This window comes from Rhododendron vialii, chromosome 8a, assembly GCF_030253575.1.
Source record: "Rhododendron vialii isolate Sample 1 chromosome 8a, ASM3025357v1".
Taxonomy (NCBI): domain Eukaryota; kingdom Viridiplantae; phylum Streptophyta; class Magnoliopsida; order Ericales; family Ericaceae; genus Rhododendron; species Rhododendron vialii.
The window spans coordinates 28,917,856-28,939,829 of NC_080564.1; the positions used below are offsets into that span (position 1 = coordinate 28,917,856).

A 21,974-nucleotide genomic window follows, 5' to 3' on the forward strand; every position below is an offset into this window, starting at 1 on the left:
TAGCAAAATTTGGTTGAAACTATCAAATGTTCTTGTGGACCCGCCTAAATCCATTAAACTCATCTACACTAAGAAAGTAAAGACTAAACCACACCCAATAAAACAAATTAAGCACTAAATCACACCTAATTTTTTTAGGGTAAATAAAACTAAACAAATTAAAGACTAATTTAAAACAAAAAAAAAACACAAAACAAACGCAAAAACCTATTCTTTATTCAATCACATTGTTATACATTCCCCATGCTTCCGAATTCCCACCTTGTTCCTACTCCATGAACGTACGAGTCATGCATGCATAATGTGGTCATGAATTTGAGCTTACTCGAGTGAATTTGAGTCCTAAGGCTAAATCCTCTCTCTATGAGGGGCGGATGCCGGATTTTAACTCGGTAATAACAAAATTGTATACAACAAATTTTGCATACCAAAAAATGAGATAACAAATGGCCGAGTTAAAAGATTCAGATAGTTCAAGTGCAAGGTCTTACAATTCAGGAGGTAATTTGAAACATTATGATAGTTTAGGGGGCATGACGTAATTAAGCCTACTTTGGACTGTCCGCCAAAGTAGCTTCTCCTTCTTCCTTCTACGGCGGCTTCTTCTTCTTCTTTTTTTTCTATAGAAATTGATAGATACACATATGCAGATATACTATAACAATGTCTTGTTCAGTTAAACCTGTTTACAAGTCCTTATTATCATCTGCTCCAAATGGTTGCCTATTTTCCCTTCCAGCAATCTTTACCACCACCAAAACCTCTTTCTACCAAGATCTCTCCAAACCCATCAAAATCCACCTCTCTTTATCTCACTCTAAACTACCATTTCCGTTCTTTTCCACAAATTCTTCTCGTACCCATTCTTCTACCACAGTCTCCGCCTCAGAAGATAAAGAATTGGGAGTGAGGCTTTATGTGGGGAACTTGGAGTATGGTGTTGATAGCGAGAAATTAGCTCAGCTGTTTCAGCAGGCGGGTGTTGTTGAGGTTGCTGAGGTAACAATTTTACTTACGTTTGGTAGATTAAAGTTGGGTCTTTTCGTTGATGTATGAAAGATTTATGGACAGCCAGGATTTCGATTCAGAGATGAAATTAGAAAGAAGTCAATCACTAGTAATTGAGTTATTATTTTTAATGCTCGAAAAAACACCTAATACCAAAAAGAAAGTACTTTATCGAAGATTAAGTATCCACTATACTCATTAGAAATACATATGTTTCAAAGTTAGTTACTTAATTGTCCATTAACCTAGAACGAAAATGGTGTAAAAGAATCTACTAAAATGGAAGACATGTTTTTGATGTGGGTCAGTTTGATTCTGCTTAAGATAATGCTACGGCCGTCAACAGATGTCCGGACACAGATGTAGACGCATTGTGTTTGGAGCCATTCAATGCACGTTGGTTTAGATGATGGACGTGGAAACCACACCCACCGGATGAGTGTGGATACATTTGTGTTTGGGCATGTGTCCAAAGAAACTTCCTTCAGGTCAAATTTAGATGATTTATGGCGACTAAGGAGGGTTTAATGATGCGGGTCATTTTGATTATGGTTAATTTGGATGATTTATGGGGACTAGGGGAGGTTTTGAGGTGGATCACTTTTATTGGGTTAGTATTTGGATGATTTATGGGGGACGAAGGGAGGGTTTTTGATGTGGGTCATTTAATTTTGATTTGATCAAAAATTTCTATGATATATGGAGACTCTCTTTTTTTGGTTCCGAGGATATATGGAGACTAAGGGAGGGTTTTCGATGTGGATATGTTCGATTTAGGTGAACTTGGAATGTGGGTCAGTTTGAGGGTCTGTTTTTTGCAGGTTAAGTACTATAGGGAGACTGGTGAGAGTCGCGGGTTCGGATTTATCAACATGAGCACTGCTGAAGAAGCTGATATGGCTATCAAAATGTTCCATCACTTTGTAAGTTTATGCATTTTCTCTAGATTGGCAACAGGGTTCCCGCAAAGCATGATTCTCCCTTTTAAGTTCTGCCTTTTCAGCATGCGGGACAGTGTAGATGAATCAGATAAATGGTCATTAATTACCATTATTTTTGGGGAAGGATTTGGGCTATAAGAGCATCCGCAATGGTAATAATCCAAACCAATAACCAAAATGTGTCACGTCAGCATTTGATTATTCATTTAATCCATAATCAACTTAACAACCTCTTCCTCCACATTTATTATTTTTGCATCCCTAACCAAAAAAACCCCACAATACACAATGCACATTTGTCCAATCGCAAACGAGTTCCAATCGCGCACTCGACCACATCAAATTATTCGTCTCGATGAGACGATTCCAATGTGGGGTGTTTTTGAGTTATTGAGTTTTGAATTTGGTTATTGGTAAAAGTTATTAAATTTGGTTATGGAATGAGTGGAATTTGGTTATTTGCTAAAAGACTTGTAACTTTGCTTATTACAATGTGGGGTATTTTTTCAGCATTGTTGTTAAATTTGTTTATCCATACCCATTTGCTTGTTACAATGGGGATGCTCTAAGGAACCTATGCCACCTTACATATGGACATGCTTGCTTTTTAGGCTAAAAGTATTAACATTTTCTTCATCATGCTTGGTTGATATTAGTTCATTGAGTACCAAAAATATAGTTAATTGTAAACTTGTGTAAGGCTAATAAAATTTTCTTAAAGGAAATGCAATTAGAGATTATGTTAATGTGTTGACCCTCATTGATATTTCTCACTGCATGGTTGTGCTAGTCTATTTAATGGCTAAGAAAAAACGTAATTTGGAGAAGAATAACTAGGCATTTCATTGTTTGTATTAATATCATTTGAGAAAGCAATATCTAGGTGCTCAAATAGGAAATGATGATTGCACCTCTAAACCGGGGGTGCTCTAAGCAGCATCTGCTAGAGTACTTTGTGGTTAAAATGAAAGTATCAATGGTATTTATGTTGCTGAACAAAAGGTTGGAATATCTAACATCCTAAGAAGGGACATGAGTTGCACTATGTGTTCGACAAGTGTTATTTAAGTGTCATAACTAGGAAACATATTGATAAATTATTGTTACCGAGTGAGCTCTTTGACATGGGTATTGCTGTGCCCAAAAAGCATTAGTATCCAACACATGCTCGTCTTATTTGTAGAAGATGCTGCAAATTACAGTCATCGTCTCTTTTCTGACTTGTTTTACCTTTCAATTCACTCGTGCTGTTGGAACAAAAAACTAATGGTTATAATGCCAGTATTGATTTGATTTTCAACTGGAAAAGAAAAATTAAAGGAATAAGATGGAAGGTCAGAAGAATTGTCGTGAGCTTTATAGCAAGCAGGTAGTGGTGTGGACTGTGGACCTTTCATTACATCCTTGTATCAATGGAAAGAAGACTCTCAATCTCATGTACAAGTAAATGAATCCAAGTTAATCACATCAACCCTTATGTGTTTCTAGTGAAGACATTTATTCTTCTTTCTGTTTTCTTGAAGTTTACAAAATTGCAGTCTGTGCAACCTTATGGAATTTCGAATATAAGATCTTACACTTGCGTCGTGATCTTTCTCGCATTCATGGTTGTCTGCGATAGTTGTGGCCTCTGTAATTGTCCAAGGTTGACTTATGAACGACAAGCAAATGAAAACAACTGTATAACACTTGAACACAACCCACCCCCACCCCCCCGAATTTGCCTTCTGATTAGCTTTCCAAGGTATCTTAGAATTCTCTGATTGGACAAAGTGAGATAAGTATGAGATTACTCAGAAGAAGAATAGTACAAACAATGAATGGATTACTACACCACCTAGTGCACCGTGACCTTAGAATCTACCTTGATCGGACAACGGTTAATTTGTTGAACGGTGAGTTCATTCTATGAGTCATCTGTTTGAAAAAGGACTTATCCTGATGATGTGAATGTTGATTATGTGCCCCGTATGGTGGGGAGAACCTAAGCATTGCCTAAGTTAGAAATGACCGTGCATAGAAATAGATTTTACTATTGTATTTTCTCTAGATTCTTTCCCTTTGTAGACTGTCATGTCACATGTATGTTCGAGCTTTAGAGCTTTTATTTGTTTTTCCTTCTTGTTGGAGACTTAGATATGTTGTGGAACACGATTAATAGGATTTAAATGGAAGGCCCTTGGTAGTGCACAAGGCTATTCCAAGAGGATCATCGCTGCTTCAACTTGGTCTTATTCACAGAGTTTTCGTCGCCAATTTGCCATTTGATGTGGATGATGAGCGCCTTGAACAGCTTTTCAGCGAACATGGTAAGGTGGTGGATGCTCGGATAGTGTATGAAAGGAACACTCGCCAGTCAAGAGGGATCGGATTTGTAGCAATGTCAACAGAGGCTGAAATGAATGATGCAGTTGCCAACCTTAATGGAAAGGTACCCTAATTACACCGAGTATTTCTTTGTTAGAAGTGACTGACTGTAAGTGTAGAGTTTCAGGGGCAAGAGCCAATGAAACCAGCCTATCAAAAAAAAAAAAAGGGAGCCAATAAAACCATTATCAAACTGCGAATCTTTTTCATTCAGTTATCGGAATTGATGTAGAACCGTTCTATAAGAGAAAATCCCCCTAACAATAGGCAAAAAATCTATTAGATTCATTGATTTTGTAGATGTTAGCATCAAACTTTGAGGACGAATACTCTCATAAGACAGTTACTCTTGTTCATGATTACTTATATAACTGCTTTAACTGATATGTTGCAGAGCTTTGGTGGGAGTTTAATCCATGTGAGTGTTGCCAGGAAAAAACCACGCTGATCTTTATGACTTGAAGCAAGTTGAATCCAAGTATGGCACAGTAGTTTATTTTGTCCGTGCTGAGATTTGTAGTGGTGATGTTTTTGTGGTAAGGAATCGTTAAAGATAGCAGATTCAGAAGTCATCGAGAAATTTTTTTTTTTTTTTTTCCAGCTAATTTGTTGCTCTCGATTGTTGAGATATAGAGGTTGGCAATTCAGAAATGAGTAGTGCTACAGGTACCGACGGGGTCGGTACCAAAATCGTAGGGACGGCCTATGTACACGAAAAATGGGTGCCGGATCAAGCACCCTACACACCTCGGATGCCGTTGAATCTCGCGTAGGTCCCCTCGTTTTTTTTTTTTAGAATTTTTGGACGGCTCGGATCGGCCGTCCGGTGGCCGGAGACAGCCCGGCGCGGCCGTCCCTACGATTTTGGTACCGACCCCGTCGGTACCAATATCATTTTCGTTCAGGAATTCTTGAGGTAATTTCTCCTGTTCCTCGTTCGTTTTTCTTTTAATAACGAGATGTCCGAGCCAGCTTATGCGCACCACAACATCCTTGTTCTTTTAAGGTTGTTTGATTTCTGATCTTGGGATGGGATTACACTTGCTTGCTGTTCGTTTAGATTGCTTATTGAGCAATGGTAATTTATACCACTTTCAAGTGTATTGCCCCCACAAACAATGTTGAATCAAACTTAGTAATGGTAATTTTCAGAATTCACATAGTAACATCAGTGCAAAACCATTTCAGGACAATATGAGTCTCATAATGATCATAATATACATGACCAACTCAGCTTTACATATCAAACAACTAGAGCATGACTGTATCTAAAGGCGCATGCCCGTGTCTAAAGGCACAGCTCAAAGAATGTGACATTCGAATTGGCTTTGAGCGTCCTTAGCAAGGTGTGACTAAATTGCCCGTGTTTAAAGACACACACCCACATAACTTAACCCCAACACAAACCGATTACTAGTTTATGGGGACCACATAGATTATCTAGGATTCAACACCCACATAATTTGATCCAAGGGAGGGAACCAGGATTTTATAAATGCGGGGGCCGAACAATGAACAAGAGTTTGAAATTTCAAGGTTCTGGAATCTAATAATTCGTTTGGTTTAGATTTTGAGGGAGATTTTTTGAATACTAAGTGGAGAGAGATAAAAAAAAATGAGATTAATAATTGAAGGAAAAACTTATGGGAGACCATGCGCAGAGAGAAAAATTGGGGTTTGAGACCCGAAACAAACATATTTTTAAAGCATTTAAATGTCTAAATAACACACAATACAAAATACAATACTTAGATGTTCTCAACAAACAAACAAAAAACTAACATTAATATTGTTTAAAAAAAACCCCGAAACTGTGGGGGACCTTGGCCCCCATATGCTGACTCTTAAATCCGTCTCTCATCCAACACAAACCAATTACTAGTTTATGGGGATTACTTAGATTATCTAGGATTCAACAGCTTCATCGAGAGTCAGTCACACTTAAAACAAAATAAACTAGAAAAGATGCCATCTTGGTCCAAATGTAATGTGATTGCACGTCCAACAAATCACGTACAATAGCAATTACAAAACCAAACTCAGTACCAGCGAGCGATCCATCTCCATCCTCTAACCTATAAAAACATAGCCAACCCTAAACATTTCAAACCGTAATTTATCATCACACTTGCTCTGTGGAATCAATAAGTAAAATGGACGATTTCTTAGCTTAAATGGAGAGAGCGGCAGAGATTGCATGTAATTTGGGTGGGTGGTTGGTAAGAAGGTGGAACTTTTTTTCTCAGGATAAGAGAGGAAGGGGGTTGGAGGAGGGTTGAGTGGTGGCAATATAATGGGAGTAGTCATTATTTATGGGGCGACTATTCGCAGCTCCGTATTTTCTCCTTTAGCTCATTAAAAATTTCTAATTATATTCGACAGTTAGTTTCCGAAATTGAGATACATTTTCCTTATACAATTACCGAAATATAATTTTTTTTCAACAACTATTTACCGAAAATGTATGTTTGGCAGTTGTTTACCAAAAGTTGAACATATTTTCGACATGTAGTTACCGAAATATAATCTTGTTTTCAACAGCTATTTACAGAAATGTTATGTATAATTTTCAATAACCATTTACCGAAATGTAATGGGCTAAGGGAGAAAATACGGGGCTGCGAATAGTCGCCCCCATATTTATTGGTATTTTGCAGCCAATCTTGAATACTTGTTGCTATGGATTAGTGGGGGAGAAAATGGTGCATGCAGATGGAGGTGTAGACTAATTGAATTTGGTGTAGGTTAGTCTTTTAGGAATCAATTTGGGCTATGTTGGATCAAGCCATGGCTAATTGTCATGCTAAGAATTGTGAAGCCAAAATTGGAATGTGCCAGGTCAAAGTTATATTAGTATTACCTTGGCTTAGTTACATTATGCTAATTCAACTAATTAAAGAACAATAATAATAGAGTAAAATGTACTCCGTAATATTTGTTTCTATTTTATTTTTATTTAAAAACAATCGGTATACTACAACTGGAGTTTGATTTTGCCGGATAACAAATTTATATTGTATATATAATTCTTGGCATATTATTTATATCCGGAGGAGAAAGACATCTGAGCACTATTCTGGGCTCTTTAACGGCAATTATACGACCGAAGACTAACAAATGGCCAAGTTAATTATTAAATGATTTAGATAGTTTAAGGTAGTTAAGTGCCAGGTCTTTCAATTCAGGAGCTAATTTAGAAAAATTTGATAGTTTATGGGACATGATGTAATTAAGGCTACTTTGGGGTCTCCGCTAATTTCCTCTGTCGACCCTTTTCCCATGCTCCTCTTCCTCTTCTTCCTTCTCTAGCTGCTGCTGCTGCTGCTTCTTCTTCTTCTTCTTCCACTCTATAACAATATCTCGTTCAGTTCCTTATCATCTGTCCGAATGGTTTCTTATTTTCCCTTCCAGCAATCTTTACACCACCAAAACCTCTTCCTACTACCAGGATCTTTCCAAACCCATCAAAATCCACCTCTCTTTATCTCACTCTAAATCACCAATTCCGTCCTTTTCCAAAAAATCTTCACGCATTCATTCTTCTACCACAGTCTCCGCCTCAGCAGAGACGAGGCTTTTTGTGGGGAACTTGGAGTATGGGGTTGATAGTGCGAAGTTAGATCAGCTGTTTCAGCAGGCGGGTGACGTTGAGACTGCTGAGGTGATAATTTTGATCACTTTTGGTGGATTAAAGTTGGGTCTTTTTGTTGATGCACGAATGATTTATGGACAGGAGCGGAGCTAGGATTTCTATTCAGACACGAAATTAGAAAGAAGTCAATCACTAATAATTGAATTATTATGTTTAATGCTCGGAAAAGTACGTAATACCAAAAGAAAGTACTTTTTTCTAATATTAACTATCCGTTATACTCGGTAGAAATCGCACATGTTTTAAAGTTAATTGCTTTATCGTCCATTAACCTAGAACACAAACAGATGTTTTTGATGTGGGTCTGTTTGATTTTGGTTAAGATTAGTGCTACGGCCGCACACAGATGCGGACACATTGTGTTCGGAGTCATTCAATGCACATTGGTTCAATGGACATAGAAACAACACACTCGCCAGACAAGCGCGGATACATTTGTGTTTGGGCATGTGTCCAAAGCAATTTCCTTAGGCCAAATTTAGATGATTTATGGGGACTGAGGAGGGTTTAATGATGCCGTTTCAAAAAAAAAAGAGAGGAGGGTTTAATGATGTGGGTCATTTTGATTACAGTAAATTTGGATGATTTATGGGGACTAGGGGAGGTTTTAAGTTGAACCACTTGGATTGGGTTAGTATTCGGATGATTTATGGGGACGGAGGGAGGGTTTTTGATATGGGTCATTTTCATTTGGTCGAAATTTATATGATATATGGAGATTAAGCGAGGGTTTTTGATGTGGATCTGCTCGATTTAGGTGAACTTAGGAATATGAGTCAGTTTGAGGGTCCGTTTTTTACAGGTTATGTACTACAGGGAGACTGGAGAGCCTCGGGGGTTTAGATTCATCAAAATGAGCACTGTTGAAGAAGCTGATAAGGCTATGGAAATGTTCCACCGCTTTGTAAGTTGTATATGCATTTTCTCTGTATTGGCAACAGGGTTCCCGCAAAGCATTGTTCTCCCTTTTAAGTTCTGCCTTTTCAGCATGCGGGACAGTCTAGATGTATAAGATAAATGGTCATCAATTACCGTTATTTTTGGGGATGGATTTCGGCTATAAGGAACCTATGCCACCTTACATATGGACATGCTTGCTTTTTAGGCTAAAAGTATTGAGTAACATTTTCTTGATCATGGATCTGCTTGGTTGATATTAGTTCGTTGAGTACCAAAAATATAGTAAATTGTAAACTTGTGTAAGGCTTATAAAATTTTCCTAAAGGAAGTTCAGTTAGAGATTTATGTTAACATGTTGACCCTCATTGATATTTCTCACTGCGTAATTGTGCTAGTCTATTTTGTGGCTAAGAAAAAACTTAATTTGGTGAAGAATAACTAGGCATTTCATTATTTGTATTAATATCATTGGAGACAGCAATATCTAGGTGCTCAAATAGGAAATGATGATTGCACCTCTAAACCGGGAGTGCTCTAAGCAGCGTCTGCTAGGGTAGTTTGTGGTAGCTAAAGGGAGAAAGAGTATTGAAATGGAAGCATCAATGGTATTTAGGTTGTTGAACAAAAGGTTGGAATATCTAACATCCTAATAAGGAATCTTTTGGAAAGGGAAAGGGACATGAGTTGCGCCATGCGTGCGACAAGTGTTATTTAAGTGTCATAACTAGGAAACATATTGCTAATTTATTGTTACAGAGTGAGCTCTTTGACATGGTTATTGGTGTGCCCAAAAAGCATCAGTATCCAACACAGGGGCGTCTTATTTGTAGAAGATGCTGCAAATAATTGTCGTCGGTCTCTTTTCTGACTTGTTTTGCCTTTCAATTCGCTCGTGCTGTTGGAACAAAAAAGTAATGGTTTCAATGCCAGTATTGATTTGATTTTCAACTGGAAAAGAAATAAGATAGAAGGTTAGAAGAAATCATCGTGAGCTTTATAGCAAGCAGGCAGTGGTGTGGACTGTGGACCTTTCATTACATCCTTGTGTCAATGGAAAGAAGACTCTCATGTGTCATCCAAGTTATTCACATCAACCCTTACGTGTTTCTAGTGAAGACATTTATTCTTCTTTGAGTTTTCTTCAAGTTTACGAAATTGCAGTATGTGGCAACTTTATGGAATTTTGCATGTAAGATCTTACCTTTGCGTCGTGATCTTTCCCGCATTCATGGTTGTCTGAGATAGTTGTGGCCTCTATAATTGTCGAAGGTTTTTTTGCCTTCTGATTTGCTTTTCAAGGCATCTTAGAATTCTCTGCTTGGACAAAGTGAGATAAGTATGAGATTACTCAGATGAAGGATAGCACAAACAAAATGGATTACAACCCCACCTAGTGCATGGTGACCTTAGAATCTACCTTGATCAGACAATGGTTAATTTGTTGAACGGTTAGTTCATTCTATGAGTCATCTGTTTGAAAAAGGACTTATCCTGATGGTGTGAATGTTGATTATGTGCCCCTTGTGGTGGGGAGAACCTAAGCATTGCCTAAGTTAGAAATGACCGTGCATAGATTGTACTATTGTATTTTCTCTTGATTCTTTCTCTTTGTACATTGTCATATCACATGTATGTTCGAGCTTTAGAGCTTTTATTTGGTTTTCCGTCTTGTTGGAGACTTAAATATGTTGTGGAACACGATTAACAGGATTTAAATGGAAGGTCCTTGATAGTGCGCAAGGCTACTCCAAGAGGAACATCACTGCATCCACTGGGTCACAAAATTTTTGTCTCCAATTTGCCGTTTGATGTGGATGATGAACGCCTTGAACAGCTTTTCAGCGAACATGGTAAGGTGGTGAATGCTCGGATAGTTTATGATGCGAACACTCAACATTCGCGAGGGATCGGTTTTGTAGCAGTGTCAACAGAGGCTGAAATGAATGATGCAATTGCCAACCTTAATTGAAAGGTACCCTAATTACACCGATTATTTCTTTGTTATAAGTGACTGTAGAGAGTTGTAGGGGCAAGAGCCACGAAGCACCAGTACCAAACTGCGCATCTTTTACATCCAGTTATCATAATTAATGTGCAACCGTTCTATAAATAAAAATTCACTTACCTTCCCCCTTAACAAGAGGTGAAACCGTGAAAAATCTATTCAGTTCATTGTTTTTGTACATTTATGGACAAAAGAAGACTCTCACAAGACAGTTACTCCTGCTCATGATCACTTATAACTGCTTTAAATGATATGTTGCAGACCATTGGTGGGAGGTTGATCCAGGTGAATTTTGCACAAGAAAAACCTCGCTGATTTTTTACTTGAAGCAAATTGAATTTAAGTATGGTGCCGTAATTTATTTCGTTCATGCTAAGATTTGTACTGATGATATCTTTGTGGTAAGAAATTGTTAAAGATAGCATATTCAGAAGTAATCGAGTAATGTTTTTCGGCTAATTTGTTGCTCTCGATTGGTGAGATATAGAGGTTGGAAATTTTGATCCAGAAATTCTTCAGGCAATTACTCCTGTTCTAGTTCTTTTGACTTACTTTGATTTCTCATCTTGGGATGGGATTAGACTTGCTTGCTGTGATTATTTAGATTACTTATTGAGGTTACTCCTATGAGCAATGTTCGGTGCACAAATTTATGCGCACCGATCACGACACATTTGTGTCTAAACGGTTTGATGCTCATGGGCCTTGGAAAATAATTGAGGTCTCATATGCATTGGACAGCTCGGATACATGCGCATCCGGGGATGTGAACACAGACTTCCCCAATTCCTATCGCACCCAGTCGTGATGTGGTTCAAGTAACATTTGCAGGATATAGTTTCGTATGATGAAAATCCTTCTTTTACCAGCGCCCGCCACAAAGAATGCACTGTAGACTTTTGTATACATATTGCTCTTCATATTTACATCGTTTATGTGCTTTCTCCAGATCATTGAAAGAATGTTTCATGTTGTTTCTCTGCTCTTGCATTTGTCTTAGTTTTTTGTCACAGGCAGCTGCCCCCAAGGAGGGAGAAAAGCAACCACAAAGGAGGCCTAAACTCACGAACAAACATTCGGGACCTCACACAAACAAGACTCATCTTCAACCTCGAAAAGCCATCAAGACGACGTAGAAAACCCACAAAGAGCAAGAGAAAGTCTCACGCAGGGGAAGAAAACCAACAAAAAAAATACTAGCAAACAATAACTAAAAGCAAACCTAAAAGCAAACAACAAATCCACACCCCAAAGTCCAGCTGATGATGCCATCACGCTGCCACAAGGGCGGCTAAGACACAACAAAGACCATGGAACGGAACCTTGATCACCACAACAGCCACACCCCACCGTACAACACCACCAACTGCTAACTCCATCTCAAGAAACTATGCCCTTGTCAGGGTCCAAACCTATGCAACACCCAGAACGAAAAGAAAGGGGCCGGCCTAATAACATCGATGGAACTGCAGGACGGTTGGAAAAAAGAGCACACGGTGAGGAAGATCGGACAAAGGAGCACACTGGCGGACTGCTTTGGCGACGATCGGCTCCATCGACGTCAGAGCTCACCGAAAATAGGGCGGATAGATCTGAGAGAGCGGGGGGGGGGGGGGGGGGGGGGGGGGGGTGGGGTTTGTTGAAACTGAAAGCGCCAATTTTGCTGGGTTTCAGCAGAGTGAGAGAAGTACTGGACCATCTCCAGTCAGCAGCAAGCTCCCAAAGCCACGTCAGGTCAGTTCATGGTCGGTATATACGGTCGGTCCCTATAGCAAAAGGGAAATGATAGGATACATGAAACACTTCATGAAAGAATCCTAGTTTCATGGGTTTTTTTTTTCTTTTTTTTTGATGTATTGTACCTGGCCCCACTAAGGAGAAGGGCAGAGAAAAGAATTTGGGCATACATAGGATTTTGCAGCTTTGGTTTATACTGCCATTTTGATGACAATGACTTCGTCAATCGGCATTGTTTCTGCCTTTTCAAAGACATCCATTGGTTCTTCTGTGGTTAAAAACCTGGTGAACCGGGCATACTACTTTCCAACCTCTTGTAGATCTTACTTCTCTTACTTTTATTTCTATACATTGGATCACCTTTTCCCAACCTAGAGGTGATGTAAGGTGCCGACAACACAAGTTGCTACCCTCTCATACAACCCCTCCAGCAAACAATGAAGTGGATGAGATATGGAAGAAGACTAACGAATGGACTTTATTAATCTTCAAAGTAGAAGTACAACCGACTAAGATAGTCGAGTGAACAATTACAAGTTATAACTAATCCTAGAAAAGAAAAAATAAAGGCATGTTGGCGTTGATTGTGTGTATCAAAACTGTCACGATTCCAAGCATTGGCCTTCCTCATTTGAATTTGAATCTTCCCTCCAATCCAATATGGCAGTTACTTCTCCTTTTTGTCCCTCTTTGTAAATAACTTCCACGAACATTTGAGCATTTCCAAACAACTGCCCCTTTAATCATGGGAGAACTGCCCCTTTGATCATGGGAGAAACCGAACACCCTTCCTTTTGACACCTGTGATTCAATCGTTGAAGGTAAGTAACTGTAGCAGTCAATCGACGGGTGAACCCTCTTTTCATATTTTAATTTATAAAACCTTATTATGGCTTTACCATTAATCAACTAGACCATAAGTCTCATTGATTATCAAATAATACCCTTCTATTTATGCCACGTGTCACTCAATCGACGGGGAATACAAAAAATTACAAATATGGTGCAAACAACTGGCAATTAAAGTTATTGGGTGACAAACTCGAAAGCCCTAGACACAGCAAGGATGGACCTGTCCTCCAACGAGTACAGCTACTATCACTCGCGGGAATGTTGTCCCACTCATGGAAATGGTAATTAAAGTTGTTTGGGTGATAAACTCGGGAGCCCTAGATGCAAGGATGGACCTATCTGAAAGGAATGTAATGTATTTCGCAAAGGTGTGTCGGCCCTTATCATAGGTTGCACATTTGGTCATTTCCATTTTGAAGACTACGCATCTACAATTTAGTTTCTCCATGGTTTCTTGAATGAATGAAAATAAGTCCAAAGCGCTTAGTGGAAAACATTTTTGCATTTTTCGAATAATTTTGGTTTTTAAAAGATGGCTAAAACAATGAAAATGCTTTTGTTGTTACCACTTTTTTCCCTCTTGCTTATTGTTTAAAGCATAAAGCACAGCTCATGAGATTCAGCAAGTGCTTAACCTGTTTTCTCCTCAGGATTAGGTACATCAAACAGATAAAGATCATTATGTTTTTCCAACTTCCACAAACTTCGATTTAAATAGCTTTTTCTTTCCACTGCAAAAGCAAAAGAACCTCTCTCTCTCTCTCTCTCTCTCTCTCTCTCTCTCTCCCCTCAAGTGGAATTTCATGACACAATTCAGCATTTTCTCAGGATTAGGCTGAGGTGAGATTGCTGAGGTAAGCATTTTCTGAAGTTCAAGGAACAATCGCTTTGAACAAAAATGCTTGTGCCACCGACACGCTTGGTTAACTAAAAAAGTAACCAATTATCTTATTGATCTAGGTTTCATAATTTCTCCTTAATTTGTCTAGTGATCTCCTCATTGTGTTAGTTTAACTAATACCAATTAGGTTTAGATTAAAAAAAACCCAGCTTCTAAGCAGTTGGATTACAGAAAAGTTAATTTTCGGCCGTCCATCTAAGCAAGTAATGTTTCAAATTAAGAACCAAAAAAAAAAGATGTCTCCCCTTAATAATGGACTCTTCTCGAGAAGAGTCTTTTGACAATATGAACCATCAAAATTAAGCACCTTTCAACGGCCAAGATTACATGAACTACTCTCTGCAGCTCAAATTCAGATAGCACAGAACCAAATTCATTAAAAAGTTGAATGCAGTTTAAGTGATAAAACATCCATCAAAACAATAACCGCTAAGAGAAGAGTCTTTTGACAATATGAACCATCAAATTAAGCACCTTTCAACGGCCAAGATTACATGAACTGCTCTCTACAGCTCAAATTCAGATAGCAAAGAACCAAATTCATTAAAAAGTTGAATGCAGTTTAAGTGATAAAACATCCATCAAAACAATAACCGCTAAGGTATGTATACATGCAAGTACTCCTTAATTAGCACATGCAGTGAGACGACAGTCTTCCTCTAGCCAGCTACCTTTTTCTCTTTCCATTTTCCTTCATTTCTCCTCGTAATTATTACCACTGGTGATTCATCTAGTGGGACATACAATATTATCTGCACCAAAGTTTCGAAAGTGCCATGCTTGCCTTCAAGAGGATAACGATTCAAAAATCACCTGTGATATTAGGAAAGCTTGTGCTCTTTATTCCAAAGTCTCTCATCACTAACATGATCAAGTGATTTTACTTTTCCTTTATTGGGATGGGATGGGATGGGATGGGTTGTTTACATGGAGAAAACCTCTGTTAAGTAGTATATATTACTTTATGAGATTGTTTAATTAACATGATAAGATTACAGAAGGGCTCAAGGAGTTCTGAGTAGTACTAACACATTGAAAGTCCTAATCTTCTCTCATAAAAAGTCCTGCAGAAATGCCTCTAAATGACGTGACAAATGAATTTTTGCGAAATTAAAAGCAAATTGTACGAGCCTGCTTTCATTGTAAATGAAATGAATGATTACTCAGTTGAATCGTGTGAACATATTTCTGTTTGTACTACGGAGCAGGATTCGCCATATATTACTCTTTCTCTTCCTTTTTTTTACCAGAGGTCCGGGCCAACTTACACGCACATCGATATTCACCATACATTACACTTAAACGTATGTGGATGTTCGGTAACTGAACATCATAGTAATCGAACCAAAGGCTCTCCCTAGTCAGCAATTGCCTAGGTGAGTTGGTATGTGGAATTACCCTTTCGCCCTCCTCCAAAGTAATCGAACCAAAGGCCCAAAACACTACTACTCCTGATAACTTCACCAATCAAGGAAGTGTGCAAGGCTAATCAATGAGACAAAAACCCTATAAAGGAACATATATATTCCTTTTGGATAACCCCTCCTTGGATACTGTAAAGAAATGCCTAAGGGTCCCGCACCATGGTCAAGTTATTATCCTGACAAAAATGGCTTTAGCAAAATCTAAACCCCCCTTGGCAAGCAAGGCACATTCAAATGGGCTTTATTTCCTTATAAATAGCTCACATTTGCATAAATGAAAACCACACAACTAAGTATTTGCATCCTCTTTCAACTTGCAAAAAAGAAATCCTCCCCCTGCCTTTTCAACCTTGTTTGCCCCCCCCCCCCCCCCCCCCCCCCCCCCCCACAAAAAAAAAAAAAAAGGAAAAGAAAAGAAAATGGCAAGCAACATTGTACAACAACCCGCAAAAATGCATAAGGGCGACCGCGGAATGACGATCGCAGCATCTGAAGACAGCGCCATGATGAAGCAAATCCAATCGACCCATTCCCCCGATGGCCGTGAGGTTGATGTCAAACCTATTCTCCATGTCATCGAGGACGTCCTGCGTCGTGCAAATCCAAGCATTGAAAGTGTCATTAACGTACGTATTTTTCTTTTAAGAATCAGCCACAGAATAAAGTGCGTATGAGTACTTTCATCTTAATGATTCGTCATTGGCTACAAAAAAATGTATTTATGCAACTTTTTTGTGTCAAACAAAAGGCGCATCTTCTTTCGTGATAGTTGCTGCAGTAGTGAACTTACATTGCTGTGATATTCTGTAGGGCACACGTGAACCTGCTGATGCCTTCGTGGAGAAGACCGCTGTGGCCGGATTTGACTACATTCTGGAAGCATTGGCCTACATTATAAACAAAATTTCATGCGAGGTTTTATTCTTGAGCTTTTTTGAACCTAAGTATAGGTGCTAGTAGCAATAATGCAGAAAAAAAGGAGAATATGGAGTTGAACAAAGCGAACACTAGAAATGTTGCGAAATTAACCATGCCTGCACCAATATTTGGCGTAGCATGATTACAGTAGTCACCTCCTCTTCCCTATTCTTCGGTTAAGATATGAATCGATGTGGATGGATTACGACGTAATGTGAACTGATCTCTACATTATCATGTAACTCACCCACATTGACATAACTCGCACGTGTTATCACCCAATCTGAACCTTTTAGTGATGGACCCCATAACGATGTGCATGGCGAGTACCTTCCAAACTCCAAAAGACAGTTTCATTTACTAGGACTGTAAATCTTTTTTGGCAGTTAGCATGCAAGTGCTCTGGTGGAGCAGATGCTCACTCAACCACAATGGCTATATTCAACAACCTATCAAACTACTCCTGGGATGCAAAAGTGGTGATCTCCCTAGCAGCCTTTGCTGTTTACTATGGTGATTTCTGGCTCGTCGCTCAGCTCAGCACCACCAATCCCCTCGCCAAGTCTGTCTCCCTCCTCAAGCAATTGCCGGACATCATAGAGCATGCTGGCTCACTGAAATCGCGCTTTGACACCATTAAAAACCTTGTCAAGGCCATCTTGAATGTAACCAAGTGTATTGTTGAGTTCAAGGAGCTTCCCCCTCAGTACATATCACATGAGACACCGCCTATGACCACTGCCATGGCTCATATTCCAACAGCTGCTTACTGGACCATCCGAAGCATGGTTGCTTGTTCCTCTCAGATTACCAGCCTTTTAGGCATGAGTTATGAGTAAGCCATCTGAATCTATGCCTAAACTACAAATAAGAGCTCGGTTACAGAACCTGAAAATTTTCCACATGTATGTATAACTATCTGTATAGCCGACCCCAAGTGATTGGGACATAAGACTCAGTTTGGTTTGGTTTGGTTTATGTATAACTATCTATATACGTATACACAAGAAACTATACCAGGAACTAATAGCGGCTCTATTATGCCAATTGCAGGCACATCACATCTACTACTGAAGCATGGGAGTTATCAAGCTTGGCTCATAAGCTCGCCAACATACAGGATCACCTTAATTCACAACTAGCAATTTGCCATCAGCACATAGGTGAGGCCTCACTGTTTTTTGGCATGATTAAGGGACATAATTTTAATCAATCTAAGTCCGAATGTCGGGGCATTCAAGAATCTCTCCGTTATGAAAAACAGAATACTGAAGTGCCTTCTATTTGTCTTTCCCTAAAGTCTCTCTCTCTCTCTCTCTCTCTCTCTCTCTCTCTCTTCGGAAGGGCTAAGAAGCATTTAACCATGGAATGCAGATGAGAAGAGACATGCAGAAACTTACCAGAGCCTCATACGCCTGTTCGAGATGGCCCATGTGGACAACATGAGGATTCTCAAGGCATTGATTTGCCAAAAGGATGATATACTGCCGCTTCTGGATGGCACTACGAGAACAAGGGTGCTATTCATGATCTCCTCTACTCTCCACCTTTTCGTTGTTTCATCATTTCACCAAATCTATGTATGATAATGATTAACTCTTCTTCCCACAAATAGGTTAGCATCGAAGTCCTCAAGAGAAAGACCGTGGTATTGCTCATATCGGACCTTGACATATTTGAGGAAGAGCTTATTATCCTTGCTCAATTCCACCACGAGACAAAGACAAGGTCAGGCCTTCATTATGAGATCGTCTGGATTCCGGTCATCGACAGGTCAACGCCTTGGAACGAAGAGAACCGAAAAAGGTTTGAGCAGCTGCAGGCAATGATGTTGTGGTACACGGTGGCCGACCCTTGGTTGCTCGACCCAGCAGTCATCAGATACATGAAGGAGGTGTGGCATTTCTCGAAGAAGCTCATTCTAGTGGTGTTGGATCCACAGGGTAAGGTGGTCTGCAACAATGCACTCCATATGGTTATGATATGGGGAAATTTAGCATACCCTTTCTCTACTGCCAAGGAAGAATCACTCTGGAAGGAAGAAACCTGGAAAATGGAGCTACTGGTGGACGGTATCGACCCAGCCATAATGAACTGGGTAAGTATAACTTTGCAGTTCTGTAGATACTGAGGAAATAAACAAACATATAAATTAAATAAAAACAATCTATTCTAATTCTAATATAAAAACGGACCCAAGTTTGGGCTCACCCTAAAATTGAAGCTGTATGGATTTTTAGCATTCCCAAAAGAACCCCTCAAGAAATAACTTGTTACGCTTGAAATGTTCCGCAACCTATATCATGGGATGGGCAAAACAATAAACAAACAAAAACAAAACCACCCATCTTGACTGCTCCCCACTATTTTGGGGTTTGGTGTTCAAACACACGTGGGTGTGCCATCCTTCTAGTTATATATGAAGGAATATATATTTCATCTCGTTACCATCAAAAGGTCTAAACGATTGTCTTGAAGGAGACCGAAACGAAACATTCGTGGCATCCCGATTTCTATTGACAAAACATGTGTGAAATTACATATAGCCAATCCAAACATCAAGTTGTTCGACACCTATTAGAAATTTTCATATTTTTTGACATTTCAATTATCGTCCGGCAATGTTTCTGAAATATTTCCCAAAAGTTTCCAAAACATTTTCTTGTCCCAGCTAAACCACAAACCAAAACGAAAATTTGATCCATGCTATATATCAAAACTCCAAACTGAAATAAATAAGTTAAATCACCCGACTGATTCCACTAGTCACACTAACACATAGTTCGCGTTGAATTTCCCAGATTCCACAAGGGATATTCATTTGCTTGTATGGAGGAGAGGACATCGAGTGGATTCGGAAATTTACTACCGCAGCAAAAGTCGTTGCCACGACTGCAGGCATTACCATGGAAATGGTTTACGTTGGAAAGAGCAAGTCCAAAGAACGAATAAGAAGGATCACCTCAACCATCTCAAAAGATAACCTCAGTCGCTGTTGGCCTGACCCGATATCCATCTGGTACTTCTGGACCCGATTGGAGAGCATGTGGTACTCCAAGATTCAACACGGCAAGACACCCGAAAATGACAGGATACTTCAGGAGGTGTTGACGTTGCTGAGCTTTGATGGAAGTGATCAAGGGTGGGCCATAATCTGCAGAGGGTCAACCGAGATGGCAAGAGCCAACGGCGACACAATTCTGACAAGCTTTAGAGAGTTTGATCGTTGGGCGGAGGAAGCCAGGCAAAATGGCTTTGTGCCGGCCCTCAATGAGAAGTTGCACCAACTCCATACCCCGCAGCACTGCAACCGCCTCATCCTTCCGGGCATAAGTGGTGGCATACCAGAGAAGGTGGTGTGTGCAGAGTGTGGACGTCCCATGGAGAAGTACTTCATGTATCGCTGCTGCACTGATTGAGAGATGCATGCAAGCCTGCTACTATATCATATGCTTGCTTGTAGTTGTAAGGGAGAATATGAAATTATGTTTGCTATCTTTGGAAGCTTTAGTAATCTGTAGTCTATTAACTCTTAAAATGCTGTAGTAGTCTGATTATGGTTTGTATGGATGTCTAAGGTTCTAGAGTCCCTATTTATAAGTTTGAAGTGTGCTGTAAGATTGTGATGCTAATAATATGTGAATCCTGTTTTGGAGTATTACAACGAGTTATATTTTATCGCTTTCTTCGCTTTTATTTCTAAGATGATCTGAAGTTTACCAAATCCTGCAAAGGTCTACAAGATATGTTTAAAGAATGAAAGAAAGCACAATTTGCAGCTTTTTCTTGATGAAACTAAGAAACATATATTCAGACTAGAAGATTTAACCAAAGAACTGAAGAAAACACCATCTTCATTTGGTTCTTTTGTATTGCAGACAATTACTTACTAAGGTCAACCATTTGTGTACCCTGCAAGTACCTTGAAAATCTCGAAAACACTGTGGAAGAATGCTTTCCATATGAGAAACTACTAACTTGTATTTTAATGACACCCTCCCTACGGCCATCGTAAGAGCACGTTGAACAGCCTCTACTTAAGGAAAAAGTGATTTCTTAGATACGGAGGGATAATCATGCAAAGCAAAATGCCTAAGCACTAAAAAGAGGAAACATCGAGTTGAACAGCCCAAGTGGATGGCTGTTTGTTCCGAGTTCATCTAGTCTTAGGTTCAACTCTCCTAAGCCTCGCTAACGTACTCATTAACAAATATTATCTGATGTTCTTCCTTCCAAATGGAAAACGGAAAAAAACAAGGAACATACATTTTGACAGACTCGGAGAAGTTCACAGCCCACCTTCAAGGCCTTTCCTTTAGCTGCAATAGAACAAAAATGAATAATTGTACATGAAATCTTTCTCTAGATCCTTGTCCTTATCGCTTATCCTACCAAAAATTTGGGAGTTAGAATAACGACTCAATGATATTATAGCTAATTGATTTTATACTACGGATATCAAGATACCATTTTTGTAAAGATGTTTCCAATATCTATGAATAAGCTGAGAAATCTGATAAATTGTTAAACATATAATAGCAATGGAAGCACCGAAAAACATACCATTTCCTTTCAGTAGGTATATGCAGGACACATTGTAGCTATTGTAACTTCGAAATCTACAGATCATGAACAAAATTTCACGTAAGCACTAGCAAAATTTCACTAAATCACATTGCTAACCATGGTTTGTATGCTGATAACGAGATCATTAACAAAAGACTGGCGAGAAAAAGAGTTAGACAAGAACCGTGCTAACCTTGGTTTGTATGCTGATAACAAGATCATGAACAAAAGACTGCCGAGAAAAAGAGTTAGACAAGAACAGAATGTGGTCTCAAGCAAACAGGTGGAAAATAACATTTGTGGTCTTATTTGGGAAAAGATGAGAGGAGTGATGCAATCAAGATATGAAAGGGAATCCGATATTCAAAGAAATGAGCAAAATCCCATTCAAATGGATAAACTCCAAAGGGTAGAGAGAGAAACTATATCTCAATCAATATATTCAATATTTTTAATAATCAAAAAGCTACCTAATGAGCACTCTAAGAGCATCCACAGTGCTATAATTAAAATAAAAAGGTTTATAAGGTTAGCAACATTTGCTCAAAAAGAGCTCACATTGGAATAACTAAACTTAGAAACATCTTAGCAACTCATCAAATTTTGGCTCTTGGATAATCAAAACTACCAACATTTTGCCAATAATCAAATTTAATTATCTTCACATTTCTTCAATCAAGTACACCATCATTACACAAAAACC

General features: G+C 39.0%; 2 protein-coding genes across 7 annotated transcripts; both read left to right on the forward strand.

Annotated features, from left to right (window-relative positions):
* Positions 1–494: 494 nt before the first annotated feature.
* Positions 495–12,957, forward strand: LOC131335924 (28 kDa ribonucleoprotein, chloroplastic-like). Of its 6 annotated transcripts, XR_009202681.1 has the most exons (5): positions 576–999; positions 8,771–8,872; positions 10,577–10,840; positions 11,135–11,216; positions 11,887–11,993. XR_009202681.1 is itself a non-coding variant. In XM_058371484.1 (4 exons), exons 1-4 carry the CDS (start codon positions 664–666, stop codon positions 4,762–4,764), a joined length of 762 nt encoding a protein of 253 aa, XP_058227467.1. In that variant the 5' UTR covers positions 495–663; the 3' UTR covers positions 4,765–4,967. The 6 variants fall into 6 exon arrangements, 5 of the variants coding, with proteins under 5 accessions (XP_058227467.1, XP_058227469.1, XP_058227470.1 ...); XM_058371484.1 differs by lacking the exons at positions 8,771–8,872; positions 10,577–10,840; positions 11,135–11,216; positions 11,887–11,993 and adding exons at positions 1,830–1,931; positions 4,111–4,380; positions 4,711–4,967 and having other exon boundaries at positions 495–999; XM_058371486.1 differs by lacking the exon at positions 11,887–11,993 and having other exon boundaries at positions 11,135–11,384.
* A 2,810-nt stretch (positions 12,958–15,767) lies between these two features.
* LOC131335925 (protein SIEVE ELEMENT OCCLUSION B-like) lies at positions 15,768–20,356 on the forward strand. The gene is made up of 7 exons (XM_058371488.1): positions 15,768–16,413; positions 16,598–16,702; positions 17,092–17,540; positions 17,759–17,868; positions 18,080–18,222; positions 18,321–18,803; positions 19,507–20,356. Exons 1-7 carry the CDS (start codon positions 16,207–16,209, stop codon positions 20,122–20,124), a joined length of 2,115 nt encoding a protein of 704 aa, XP_058227471.1. The 5' UTR covers positions 15,768–16,206; the 3' UTR covers positions 20,125–20,356.
* Positions 20,357–21,974: the final 1,618 nt, after the last annotated feature.